The following is a 13,800-nucleotide window of genomic DNA, read 5'->3' as shown; positions in this document are numbered from 1 at the left end:
GCTGCTCTACTACTGCCTTGGTCACAGCTTTCATGGCACTGATCCTATTTTGTCCCACATCTCCTCCAATCAAGATGCCTGGAGACCTTCTAGAACGAGAGCATATTTCATCTCTTCAAACACTTGCTACCAGAACAAGCGGGTTATAGCAGAATCAGTTCAATAATATTTTGGTTTATGCGATGCCGTGACTTTCATTATCCTGTTTTAACCAGTCAAAGCCAGGTCAACAGCACCTTCTCAGCTGGCAGTTTGGCAACCATATTGGTATATCCCCAGTATTCCAAGAAACCTCATGTGCCATTCATTCAAAGTATCTTCTGCCAATACAGGTGCCTTATACATAAACGGGAGCTTGGACTTTGAAGCGAGTCACGAGTATTACTTATCCATCGAGGGCACGAGGAAGGGCTCAGCGTCTCTCAGCGATGTGACCATGGTGGTGATCAATATAACCGACATCAATGACCATGCACCAGAGTTCACCCAGGACCCTTACTTTGCTGATATCCGGGAGGACGTTGCAGTAGGAGAAGTCATCCTCACGGTATGATTATGAACCAGGCCAGATTCTTTTACTTGTGCTATGCATAATTTACTCTTCTTTTGCACTTTACTTTTCCCTGGACGCAGCCACCTCAGTGGATTTGTGGCATTTGACATGTACGATTTAAACATGACTTTAAAAAAGGATGATTGCCAGAATTCCTGACGCTCCATAAACAGGGAAAACACTTTGCCTTAGCAGACATCTTTAAGTGAAAGCTTAAGATACCTAAGGGGGGCTCAGGAGCTTTGAGGATCTCCCAGGAGAGTTAAAATGCCTGCGGAAGGCCAACACCCTTCCACCTGTGGAAGGCAGAGGTTTCCCAGGGCAGAAGAGTAGAGCCCAAGGTATGTGCATGTGGAGTTCCCTGCCCCAACAGTGTTACCCATCACAGGGGTGATAAATCATGAAAGACAAGGAGAAAGCCATTGTTGTAGCTTTGTTGAGTTTTATCTTGGAAAAACAATGAATAACACTTACATAAACCACCTTCCTTCTTCCTCATTTGAGACAAGCTCAAACCAACATCCCTAAATAATGGGGCAGGACAAGGAGGTCCTGCCCCATTCCTCCATGGCAAGGCCTTTTTGGGCCAGGGGTGTTAGCTTTTTTTTTTTTCCCCCTTCTGAAAGGTGTCAGCTGATGACTTGGATGGAGCACTGAACAATCAGATCACATATTCAATTGTGGGAGGGAACCCGCTGGGACATTTCGCCGTTCAGCCCAGAAGCGGGCAGATCAGCATCGCCAAGCACCTGGACAGGGAGGAGGTGAGTTCAAGAAAATGGGAATACAAAGTCTAAAACAGATGTGCCCCAAAAGACTGAGGGAGCACAGTATATTCAGCTACCTCCTGGTTTATGAACAACCTGCTCACAATGCTGTAAGCAGAAGGCAAGTCATTCATTCGTTTTCTAGACTCACAGACACTGCTGTGGGAGGGCTGGGCTGTAGGGAGGGCAATATAGCCTTCGGCAGTCACAGCTCTGGGCTGTGGTCTGCTCCACTGGTGCTTCAGGCTGCCTGTGAGAGTCATCCCCAAACTGGAAACCAGCACGGTTGGTTTCTGCTCCTCTGCATCAGTGCATTATAGAAAACAGGTACCGGGGGGGAGGAAAGGTTGTCTGGACAATCTCTTGTGCATTAAGCAGTAGCAGCTCAAACCACTCTCTAAAGATGTTTGCCCAGCTTGGTCTCATCCTCTCTGGCAAGTTGTTTCCCTTCTCTTCAGCTATTGTGAGGCTAATTTTCTTTAGCCATGTGCTTTGAGATTTATGGATGGAGAGCCTTAGCCAAGAGCAAAGCTATTGTTACAGTGCAACACGGCCTCAAGCATTTTAACAAGCTGCAGCAGAGCAAAACATCAGTGTGGAAAAGCCACCATTCCTCTACTTCTCCAAGTAACCAGACACTATAAACCCTCCAGATCCCCAGCTATTCCCTGACAGTTCGAGCCACAGACAACGGTCACCCCGCTCAGTTCAGTGATGCTGCTGTACACATCCACGTGTCCGATGTCAACGACAACCCTCCCCGGTTCTTCCAGCTCAACTACAGCGTGGTGGTGCAGGTAAGCCCGGAGGTGGTTTGTTCTCCTGGTCGGTCTCAGGGTACTAAGGTATTCGTGCATGGGCTGCTGTTGGAGCAGGGGGGTGAGACAGCGATGAAGTATGCTGTTTCTTTGTGCTCATTGCCACAAAGGACTGGTAGCATCTGCAGGGGCAGATATTCTGCCAACAGATGCCATTTTCTCCTTCCAAAGCTTCAGGTACCTCCTGTCCTTCCAGCACAGAGTGCAGAGCTTTTCACACTTTCCAAGCCTGACTTGCAGCCCCTTTCTCCCTTGCAATTGTCCACGTCTACACCACAACATAAAGAGCAGCCCCAAGCCCATGTCATGTCTGCTGGTTGCAGCCCAGCTGTAACCAGGACCCCAACACCTACAGAGGCTCAGAAAGTCACACTCAGAACAAGCTTTCATCTGCTCTTGTGCTGACGTGGCTCAAGGGGAAAGCAGCAGCCAGACTATCTGCACTCAGCTGCCACACATGTGGCAGTGAAAGGCAGTTCCTTGCCACCCCTGGGTCTCTGCCACTGCTGTCACGAGTATCTGTGTGTATCAGGCAGGCACGTGGGATGTGGGATTTGTCTCCCTGTTCCTGATCCAGCAGCCCTAGGGGCACTGTGGGTTCCCCTGGGCCTTCTCTCCTTGCTTGCCTTTCTCCAATAGCATCATTCCCCATTTCAGGAGAATGCTCCCATGGGTACGAGCGTCCTGGAGCTGATCATGAGCGACAGAGACTCCCCAGAAAACGGACCGCCATACTCATTCCAGATCACCCAAGGCAACGATGGGAAGGCTTTCGATGTCACCCAAAGTGGTCTGCTGGTGACATCATCTGTCCTGAGCAGAAGAACAAAAGAACAGTACCTGCTACAAGTCCAGGTAGAGCCTGCCTTCCTGTCCTGCTATCTGAATTCCCCAGCCAGATTTAGTGGTAACAAAACGAGATTAGGATGGCACAGCTGGATGGAAACATCTCTGACTCTGGAGAAATCCAACCCAGGCACAAACAGTGCAGCTCAGAACCAGCTCCAGAGCTCATTTCTCCACACAGCCTGCCCACAAGAAGCTGGGGGGCCAGTTTCTGCATTGATAGAATCAGATAACATGATCACAAGGAATACTGTCAGCAGTTTCCTTAGGCAGATGCTTGTCCCAGCATCATTCTAGTGACTTCCAGTTTAAGGTGAGACCTGGATCTGGTCCTACAAACTCTCTAATTATCCATGTTGTTTAAGTGGCTTCAGTTCCTCTTCAAAAAGAATTTCTATTGTTGCAGAGTGAATTGATTATTTTTCAGTATTATCAGTAAAGATAATCCATTACAAAGCGAGAATGAAAAGTAAATGTAAAGTACCTACTTCAGTAATCGTAGCTGTTCTAAAAGCTAGGTACTAATATATTGTAAACCTCAACCACTAACTGCCTAAGATTAGGGTCAAACTCAGCCTGTCATCTGATTATCTGCATTTTTTCTATTTTGAGTGTCCCTGTCTCATGCTAGGCAGGCATTGTCAGAGGCGGGACACAGGCTCAAACAGCCTGGAAGGTGCACAAATGCGTCGACGTGCATAGCTGCTTTCCATCTCTGTGCACTCAGTTACACATGGAACCCCAAAGATTGGCAGCATCGCTAACGATGATTACTCCTCAGGAAATCAGACCCACTCAGGTCTGCCTCAGCTGCTGATGGGCACACACAGCAACGCCTGTGACCCTACCGCTGACAGGTCTCAGTCTCCATGCTGGAAGGCACGCTGCCTTTTCCCTGGGGCCAGCTCCAAGCAGAGATCCAACGCTGCTGCCAATTTTTCCTATTCCTACTTCATTCCCAGCCCGCTGCCTGACAGCTTCCACCAATTGCTGCCTGCGAGGCACTCTGCTTCCAAGTCTTTATCAGCCCATCCAGTCAGACGAGGGGATGGTAAGTGGGCACGTGGCTATAACGGATTCTTCTGTTTCCCTTGACAGGTCTCCGACAGTGGTATCCCTCCCCTCTCCTCATCTGCATTTATAAATATCCAAGTGACTGAGCAGAGCCAGTATGCTCCCTCAGCCCTTCCCCTGGAAATATTCATCACCACCAACGAGGAAGCCTTCCGAGGTGGCGTTCTGGGCAAGATCCACGCCACGGACCGAGACCCCCACGACACGCTGGTGTACACGTTGGTAGCAGAAGTGCCCCAGGAGGGGCTCTTCTCCGTTGGGGCTGCGGATGGGAAGATCATTGCTGGGGACAAGCTTCCCCACGGCCACTACCTTCTGAACGTGACAGTCAGCGACGGTACGTTCACAGCCACCACTAACGTCAACGTCCACGTGTGGTGCTTCAAGCAGGAGGCCTTGGACAAGGCAGTGGTGCTACACTTCCGTCACATCTCCCCCGAGGAGTTCGTGGGGGACCACTGGCGCAACTTGCAGAGATTTCTGGGAAACATCCTTGTCACCCGGCGCCAAAACATCCACATGGCCAGCTTACAGCCTGCAGCTACCTCTGATGGAGTGGACCTGCTCTTGGCTGTCGGGGAGCCACACGGCTCCTTGTACGAGCCTTGGGTCCTCGCAAATAAGATCACAGTGTCTGCTGGGGAGATGGACCAGCTCGTCGGTCTCCGGATGAAGAAGGCAATTCACATGCCATGCCATGGGCCAGACTGTGCCCACCGTGTCTGCAGGGAAACCATTCAGCTGGATCCAGGCATGATGTCTACTTACAGCACTGCCCGACTCAGCGTCCTCACCCCACGGCACACCTTGGAGCAAATCTGTTCTTGCAATGGTGAGCAATCCTTCCTGGCTATATCCTCACACTATAAACCTGGGTATATTGTATTTTCCTTCAGTACACTGTAAAGCACCTGGACTTTCTGTGGAATTAAGTTGCCCCAATGACCAACAATTCTGCGTCCAATTTCAAAACCAAATCTAAACTCTTACAGTTTGAAAGTTTCACTTAGTCTTTTTCTTAATATTATTATTTATCTCCTGTAGCATTTCATTAAACAGCAACAACATCTATCCACCTATCTCATTGGGAAAATCACTCATACCTAGCACGTAACGAAGCTCAGTCATCAGAATTTTGATCTTTGAGCTCCTGTGTTGATTCTACAGTCAGAAAAATACAGACTGATAAATTTGAGGAAAGGCAAATACAGCATATCTAGTTTAATTACCCTAGGATACTTTGAGAAATAGAGGGTGCAAGGCTAGAGGTTAGCATCACTTGGGCAGGAATGGTAGGCAGGTACCATAGAAGAATATAAAGACGTACTAAGGATGAGGGAACGGGAGTTGTAGACCACGCTGGGGGCATGTTGGAGGTGGTGTAGGATAGAATTGGCCAGGCTGCTATTGCAGGATTGTTTCACAGCTGAGTACATAGAAGAAATACTGGGAGCTCCAACTGGGAGCTGTGGGAGATGCAGTGCAACAGCACACGGGTTGCCGTGGATGGGACTGTTCCTGGACAGTCACGGCACTAGGCTGGGAAGAGAGGCAAGTATTGATACAGTCCATAGTCTCAAAGTGTGACAAAGATGAGACCTTTCACTCGCTCTCCTTCCAGGAACGGCCGTGAGGTTTGCGGGCCACAGCTACATTTGGTACCAGCACTCACAGATCGGCTCCTGGCACATGCACTTTCGCCTGAAGACCCACCAGCTGCACGCCGTCGTGTTCTACGCCAACGGGACCGACCACACCACTTTGGAGGTGCGTACTGTAGCACACGGAGACTTCTTTCCAGTGTAAAACGCTGTTTTGGGGAAAGAAATCACCTTAATAATTCATCTAGCTAAAATATAAGACTTGGGAAGACCAAGCGAGAGCCAAACACTGTTTGGCAGTTGCTGCGGCCACCACTAGTGATTGTTTTTTACACCTGTATATACACATGCTGGGCTCTGGTGTGAAGGCAGCACACATCCACATCATAGATCTGCATCATCTTTTTTCCTTACAGCTTGCTTCTCCATCTCTCTCACATCACACCTCCCAGGGCAAAGAGTTTAGCAGGCAGAATTTTCCCCAGACCAGTACGCTTGCACTGTAGCAAAGGACATACTTCCCCCCAGACGTTAGGAGGGGAGACAGACCCCCACTGAGCACACAAACCACCTGCCAGACCACATTGTGGCTCAATCCTACAGCCACCAAGAGGAGGCAACCATACTGGGCTGAGGACTGGGGTAACAAGTTAGAGATGAGGAGGGCATGGGTGAGCTCGGAGAACAGGAATATCATCACCAGCCTTTACCCACAGCATGCCACATGCATCTAATCAAATGGACCTTAAATTAAAGGTCCTTTATAGTAACAAACAGAACAGACAAAACACGGGTTTTAAATGCTATTTCTCAACCTTTGCAACCACTTTCTTCAGGTGGTTTCACTGTCTAAGACACCTGCAGAGCCAAGAACATTTCAGTCTGGTCGCTCTCCTCCTTTGGCCACACTCTGAATTGACTCAGTATTCAATGTTCATCTCCCTCTTCCACTTTGGCAACAGAAGGAAAGCAACAAATGACTAAAGAATAGAGGGTTTGTTTAATTTGTCAATTAAAATCAGCCTAATTTGAGACCAAGATCATAGGACATACTTACCAGCTTACAGAGATTTCTCCCTGAGACTAATCACGTTGAGATCTGCACACTGTAACCGACCTGGAAGTGTTCATCCTGTCCCTGAATTCCCTCACCCCTCCTCATGCTTTCACAATCCCACCTTCCTATTTGGAAAGACTTTTCTTTCCAGTTATAAGAGACCCACAGAGACAGGGAGCTGCACAGCAGCCAACCTCACCCCTCCTCATGCTTTCACAACCCCACCTTCCTATTTTGAAAGACTTTTCTTTCCAGTTATGAGACCCACAGAGTCAGGGAGCTGCACAGCAGCCAGCTCCCAGGGACCTGCCCACAGTAGGTGTTGCAAGCTCCTGCCACCACAGCCATCGCTCCTCAAGAGCAGAGAAACATCATCCCTATATCCTGCACCCAACTCCAAGTGACTTTAAGCTGTGAGGTAAAGGGATGATGAGAAAACAGCTTCTCAGGAAGGGTCTCTGGGAAGGAGGGTCACCAGGTAGCTGAGCAGGAGTGCAGCACTCAGGATGGTGCTCAGGAAGGAGGAGATGGCAGGAAGCTCTGCTGGGCGCTAACTCACAGAGCCAAGGAGGAAGGACTCCTCATTGATGGAGTTCAGTGTGCCCTGATCTCCTGCACCCAGACGCCTCCACACGTTTGCCATAGGGAACAGTCATAAAGCCTCCACCTTAAAGTCGGTTGTGAATAATTTATTCCCTGACTTCCTTCATTGATATCTCAGAGATCAAACCTTTCCTAGACCATCTGGCCTTAAAAAAAAAGTGGAGGAATCCATCAAGATTTTAAGCTTTGTGGACTACAGTACTCTCGGTACAAGACAAAGCTTTGAAAGCAGCGTAACTGATGGTTTGTAGGTTTGGTGAAGAGGATGAGTTCTCCCAAGGGCATGGATATTATCGCCTTTCCAATCACTAAGCTCTCCTGATGTTCAGAAATAGAGTGCAGCAAGAGGATGGCAAACCAGGCAAGCCGGGAGAGACTTGGCAGTCTGTCAGTTCTTGCTCCAGGGAACTGAGTTCTCAGCTCTCTCCCAGCCCCAGAAATTGATAAGCCCGTCCTACAGACCCATCTGAAGTGAAATCATGTTCCTCCAGATAAAGCAAAGTGGCAGTTCTCTGCTGCACCTGCCAGTTGTGCAAAGGGATTTACACACGTGTCGCCCTGAGGCCCTTCCAAGGCATGTGCCAGCTGCAGCTAGTTCTTCCTTCCTTCGGCAGTCGCTCTCTCCTCCCACACGGGAATTATTTATGCTGTGGACTTCTCTAAGAGTTAACCATTGTCCTGTTCTGCTTCGGACCCCACCAGAGCAGCCCAATCGTACCCTGTGTAGGTTCCTCTGGAGTTCAGTGTAGCCCATAATCACTCCTCTTTAGCCTCTTCCAAGCATCACCACTCCTTGTCTCGTCTCCCTCCCATCTGCTGGAGATTAAGGATTAGACTGCAAGACCTTTCAGCAGCTTTGGCCCAGCTTTCCAGCCTGCTGGACAGGAGCTGGGTCCAACAGTCGCTCCTTTCTCTGCCTCCAACTCCTCCTCACCAAGGTCCTTTCAGCACCCTCACCCATGCCAAAGGGGAAACTGCTCCAGCACCCTCCCCACCCCTAACGAGACAGTGAGAACAGAATAAAGGCCACGCAGCTCAGAACAAGAGTCCACCTGTGAGCAGCGATGGAGTTCTGGATATTCCAAATGCCAGGGCTCCGATTAGGCTCAGGAAGGGGGCAGAAAGGGTGAGGAGCTGCAGAAGTACAAACACGTGGCTCTGCACCCCGTTTTGTGGGATGGTGAGCTTGCCCCCTGCGCACCGGTCAAAGGTTTCACAGGTAAAATTTGAGAAATGATGGAGTTTTGCAAAATAAAGGTTACCGTCATTTAAACAGGCTTTAATTGATGCATGCAAAGCTTCATATGGGTGAAAGGGGCTGGTAATTCTTGGGGTCTGAAAGTCGGGATTCATCTTGACTCTCAAGGCTTAGGCAGGGAGACAGGGGAACAAGCAGCAGAAGCGTTGGAAGCCTCCATGAACAGCCGCCTCCTGTCCCACAGCTAACCGTGACTTCTGGGCGTGTTTTGCAGATGGTTAACGGAGTGCCTCAGCTCGGGTACAGCTGTTGGGGGAACTACACCGGGAACCTCTCCTCCTCACGTTTTGTGAGCGACGGCGAGTGGCATTCAGTCTTCCTGGAGGTGAAGAACACGTCTGTCCGCCTGCTCATCGACGGACTGGGGAACGCCTCTCTCCAGCTGCCAGCGACCTGCAGCATCTCCCGGGGCAGACGAGACTTGCTTTTTGGGGGCCTTCGGCAGCTGCTCCAGCCCCAGAGAGTCACACGGGGGTTCAGGGGCTGCCTGGATGTGGTTGCGATCAACGGCAAGGAAGTGGTTCTCCTGCCGGGGAAAGGGCGATCGAAGGAAGTCATGGAGGAGGTGGGAATAAAGCAGTGTTGCTCCCCCACCGGTGCCTGCAGCAGCAACCCATGCCTCAACAACGGGATGTGCTCCGAAACTCACGGAGGAGGTATGTGAATATCCCACGCAGAGTGATAAGCGGTGCGGGGTGGGAAAGAGGCAACCTCTTGATTCATCCCAAGGCAAGAGGCTCATCCAGAGGAGAGTCAGAGAGGTTGCCTGTCCTGGGGACCTCAGGTGATAGCTGAACCTGGGCAGCAGTAACTGAGGGGTACGAGATCACCATCCTGGCTCTCACCAGCGGTCCATGGCCCAGAGGGCAGGAGGGTGTCTCTAAGGAGTGTGCATGGCCTAGGAGAGCCCCGCTGTTGCCAAAAAACTCAAATGCAAATAGAAATTCCACCCACCCCTCTGCATCCTCTTTCGTTAAGGAACCATTAGCGAGGCGGATCGTGCAGAGATGGTATCTGGGCAGAAACAAGCCAAGATCTCGGTCTATTCCCAATGCAGTCAGTGACTCCCCGGGGCTATGGGAAGGGACACGGAGAAAACCGTAAGCTCAAATCCAAAAGACCCAGGCAAACTGGGGTGCACATGCTCAACAGAGGTTTGGAAACAGGCTCTTCCCAAGATAGTCTCACCACAGCCCTCTTCCTTCAATGGGAGGGTCTCCCTGCAGTGTCACAGGGACAGGGCTAGCCTGCAGTGGCCTTGGCAGAGGAACCACTCCCAGCGACGTCCACCCTCATGTCACTGCCCTACACCCACGTCCCAGTCTGCAGCACCTGACACCCCGTCTATTCACGCAGATACCGCCTGTGCTTTGGCCCTTCCTTGGGGCAGGGGGGTGCTTCCCGGGCTGCTTCATGGGGCAGGAGCTCGTCCCGCAGCTCTCTGCTCTTTGGGGCTGTTGCCAAAGCCCACACCCTGCCCGGCGAGCAAGTGCGGACGGAGGAGGGAGCGCACCTCCTCCTGCCCTGCCCGCAGCCTCTGGGAACAAGATTCCCAGCCCTGTCGACTCAGCAGCTGCCTGGTTGGGGTGAACTCGTTTGACACGAGGTGCATCTAAACCGCACAGGTAGCCTGGCTGGCACTCACACCTCAGCCCTACTCGAGACCCTCCACACGGAAAATCCCTTAGCTGGGCTGGAAGGGGCTCAAAGCCCACAAGGTGAAAACTCACCTCTAACTCAAGGCATCACCTGCTTTGCAGAGAGCACAGAATGGGAGGAGGAAGGAGGAAAATCACTCATAACCTGCTAATCACCCAGGGCCCTCCCCACGGTTTCCTCCCGAGGGGATCAACTGCTGCCAAGGCCCCAGCTGCCCAGGGCTGAGCCCGTGGGACACGGGCCCAGGCAGAAACACACAGGGCAGGACTGCAGGGAAGGGGCTGCTCGCAGGATGTTTGTGAGGTTATCCTGGGTGCTTGGCTTCCTTGAGCACTGCGGGCTCAGCCCTGGAGACCACGGGCATGAGCGCGAGTTAATGCAAAACTCTGCCCCGGGACCTCGGGCGTGGGATTACACGCACAGGCAAAGGCACGTCTGTGCAAGCGAGCCCGGTAGCCACGCGGCCGCGTGAGAACGCATCTGTGCCGAAAGGGTCAAAGTCAGACCAGCCAGCACAGCAAGCACGGTGCTCAGGACCACAGCTGCAGACACCCGTGAGCCCCCCGCACCCAGGAACACGCGTGTCTGGGCACACGCAGCCCTACAGCGGTGTCCAGCACCTGCCGCGCGAGCGTCAGCACGTCCTTGTACAACCACCAACACGCGGGTGGAAACAGGTCTGTGTGTTCAGTCTCTGCTCTACAGCAGGGGTGTTTAGCCTGTGGATGAGTGGGAAAGACTTTTCCAGCGTGCTGCAAGGTGGGAACTCGGAACTTCCCACATGGCACTACTTGCCGAGTGACTAGCGGGAGCTCAGCACAGCCAGGGACGTTTCCATGCTTAGGGCTACACTAAAGAGCAGCCAAAAACACAAACACAAAGCAACAGCCCCCTCCGAGCCCGCAGGTTTCTCTCTGGCTGTGACCAGACACTTTCCGTAGGCAAGAGAAACCCGACGTGTTGAGGCAGGCACTTCGTACTGCGAGAACTCAGAGGACCAAAGGCTTCAGAAAACAATAAGTTACAGAGGATTGCTTTTAGCAGAGTCAGAAACTGTGAATCAGCCAGGCAGCCGCCCCTTCCCTTAACCTGAATTTGTCCCCCGGCTTTTCCATGCAATAAAACTGTGCCCTGATCACATCCCCAGCAGAAGAGGGTCTGTGTCAGGAGACGACAGGCTTAATTTTTGCTTAAATAGCCCCCTAGTGTGATTGTATTGCCCCAGAGTGGCCAGCCGGCCTCCAGCAACTGCTCCAGGTCCTGTAACGTACCCCCCAGGGCTCTGTGGACAGCTGGGGTGCCCACCAGCTCCTCCTGCAGCACCAAGTACCTATGCTTGGGGGGTTGACCCCTCTGCGGGTGCCAGCGGCAGCAGGCACTCCTCCTCCTTGCTATTCCTGCCATGGGGATGCAGGGTCTTCCCAGCATCGTCTCACCCTCTCCAGGTTACACCTGCATCTGCCCCGGGCTGTTTTCTGGTGAACGCTGCGAGCTCGGGGACAGTCCCTGCGAGTCCAAGCCCTGTCTGCACGGGGGAACCTGCACCCTCTCTGCCACTGGCTAATCCTGCCACTGCCCCGACTGGTACCTGGGCGAAAGGTAAGGTCCGGGCGAGCTCCGGGATCTCCCACGGTGGGTTGAAAACACGATCTCTGGCAATGAGCACTGCACGTTTCTGGAGCTCACCAGGCAAGTGCAGATGGCACGTACCTGAGCACTGCAGCAGGGAAACGTCCGACGGCAGAGCTGAGCAGACCAGGGCATTAATAGCTCTGCCATCATGTGGTTATCACCCCCCTGTGCCCACCTCTGAGCAGGAGGCAAAAATAAAACAAAATCTCGTTCCAGATGCTTTGAATGCCTGCAGACAGGCTTCGTGCAGGTTCAAAGCCTCTCCTCGAGAGGGGAGTCTCTGCCCCCACGCTGCTCCTCCGGCAGCGTGCTGAGCTCGGCTGGGATGCTGGCATCCTGCTCGAGGCCAGGGCTGCCTGGGAGCAGGGTGTGGGCAAGCACTCCACTGGCTGGCAGGAGGATGCCCTGACTCTGGGGAGAGGCTGGCTAGCAGTCACGAGCTGCCCCCTCCCTCAGCAGCTGGGACACCCACCCAGGATGCTACAGGGGCTGTTTCTGCCCAGGAGCAGCTCTGCAGGGATCATCCAAGGGGGATTTCTGTCCCAGGTCACAGCCACGATTCATCCAGTTCAAAGCTCAGCTCAGGAGAGCAGGCTATGCTGAAAAGCAGGTGCAGGATGCCCTTCCTCCTGTCCTGTCAGACAGCCTACAGACCCCCATTGTCACAAGGTGTCGGACTGTTTGGCTTTGGCTCTGAACCCTGTGGTTCACGTCACTTTGAAGTTCTCACCATCAGTATTACAGCTTGGACACATTTCCCATATACAAGACGTAGCACACACTTGCTAAATATCTGCATCTAAAGAATTAACCCAGGTCCAGAGGCTGCTCTGCTGTTCAGTGTTACCCACCACAGCCATGCACCCCCTCCAAGCCCCCTGCCCTGCCCCCAGCCCAGCCTCAAACATCACGTCCAGTTCATCCTTCTGCCTTAGCCACTTGCCAGGATGAACACTGGTCCTTTGACTCAATGCAAAGGCAGAAATTACTCATAACAGCTCTTGGAATAAAAGCAGATGAGCATTAGGTGGCAGTGCGGTATCACTGACCATCCAGCCAGAGCCTGTGGGTGCATGTCACACACCAGCTCACACATCCCAGACACTGACTGAGAAACACGGGGAGCCCAATCCTCAGAGTTTGTTCTGTGACAAGAAAGAAAAGGAAGGCTAACCAAGCACTGCATATTCCCCCTAGCACTGTGAGATCGTTACTGTCAGAAGGAACGGTCCACTGAACTGCTGTGTGAGGTGGAGCAGGAGAATCAGAAATTCAGTCTCAGTTCTGCAGATGCTCCATAAAATGCCAAAAAAAGCCTCTCCAACAAGGGTGTGCATTCACCACTTCTCAAGGCTAGATGTTCCCCAAATTTTCTGCAACCTGCAGACACCCACAGATCACCCCAAGACCCCACAGAGCCTGGAGTGCATGAGACTTCCTAAGAAGTTAACACATCTCAATGCCCCTGGGCTCTATAACTGAACAGGATGGGAGCATCTCTCTGTGCACACTTAGCTCTAGAAACTCCAAATGCTCCCCTGAGGCAGGAAGCCCCCCATTTTAATTTGTTGCATATGACTAAGAAAAGAGGTCTATCCTGTAAAAAATAGTCTCCCAGAAAGCATCAATTTATACTCAAGGATCATGTCTTCTGACAGGAAAGGCAGGTAGCGTGTGTCCAGCAAGAGAGGGAGCACAGCCCAGGGTGGAGCATCCTCGGCCGGTGTGTCTGAGCCCTGAACAGGGTCACGCAGTCTGAGGGGCATCCCCAGGCTAACGGTGGTCGTGTCCGTGCTGTCCCCATTGCAGGTGCGAGAAGTTGGCCGAGGAGTGCCAAGACAACCCCTGCCGAAACGCAGGGCGCTGCGTGAGCAACCAGGGCTCCGTCCGTTGCATCTGCCCGTCGGATTACCAGGGGGACTACTGCACGCA

At 52.3% G+C, this 13,800-nt stretch overlaps 1 protein-coding gene across 1 annotated transcript in view; it reads left to right on the top strand.

Moving 5' to 3' along the window:
* FAT2 (FAT atypical cadherin 2) overlaps positions 1-13,800 on the top strand; it is a gene marked incomplete at its 3' end in the record, with an annotated part of 57,316 nt that overhangs the window by 41,846 nt on the left and 1,670 nt on the right. Inside the window, 9 exon segments of the mRNA XM_010152331.1 lie at positions 333-547; positions 1,180-1,317; positions 1,974-2,117; positions 2,796-2,993; positions 4,083-4,890; positions 5,680-5,825; positions 8,792-9,233; positions 11,682-11,835; positions 13,678-13,795. Coding sequence (XP_010150633.1) covers positions 333-547; positions 1,180-1,317; positions 1,974-2,117; positions 2,796-2,993; positions 4,083-4,890; positions 5,680-5,825; positions 8,792-9,233; positions 11,682-11,835; positions 13,678-13,795 — 2,363 coding nt within the window.

This window comes from Eurypyga helias, unplaced genomic scaffold (genome assembly GCF_000690775.1).
Source record: "Eurypyga helias isolate BGI_N326 unplaced genomic scaffold, ASM69077v1 scaffold15805, whole genome shotgun sequence".
Classification (NCBI taxonomy): Eukaryota; Metazoa; Chordata; class Aves; order Eurypygiformes; family Eurypygidae; genus Eurypyga; species Eurypyga helias.
The sequence above is the reverse complement of the archived record's forward strand: the minus strand, read 5'-3'. Positions and strand labels throughout refer to the sequence as shown.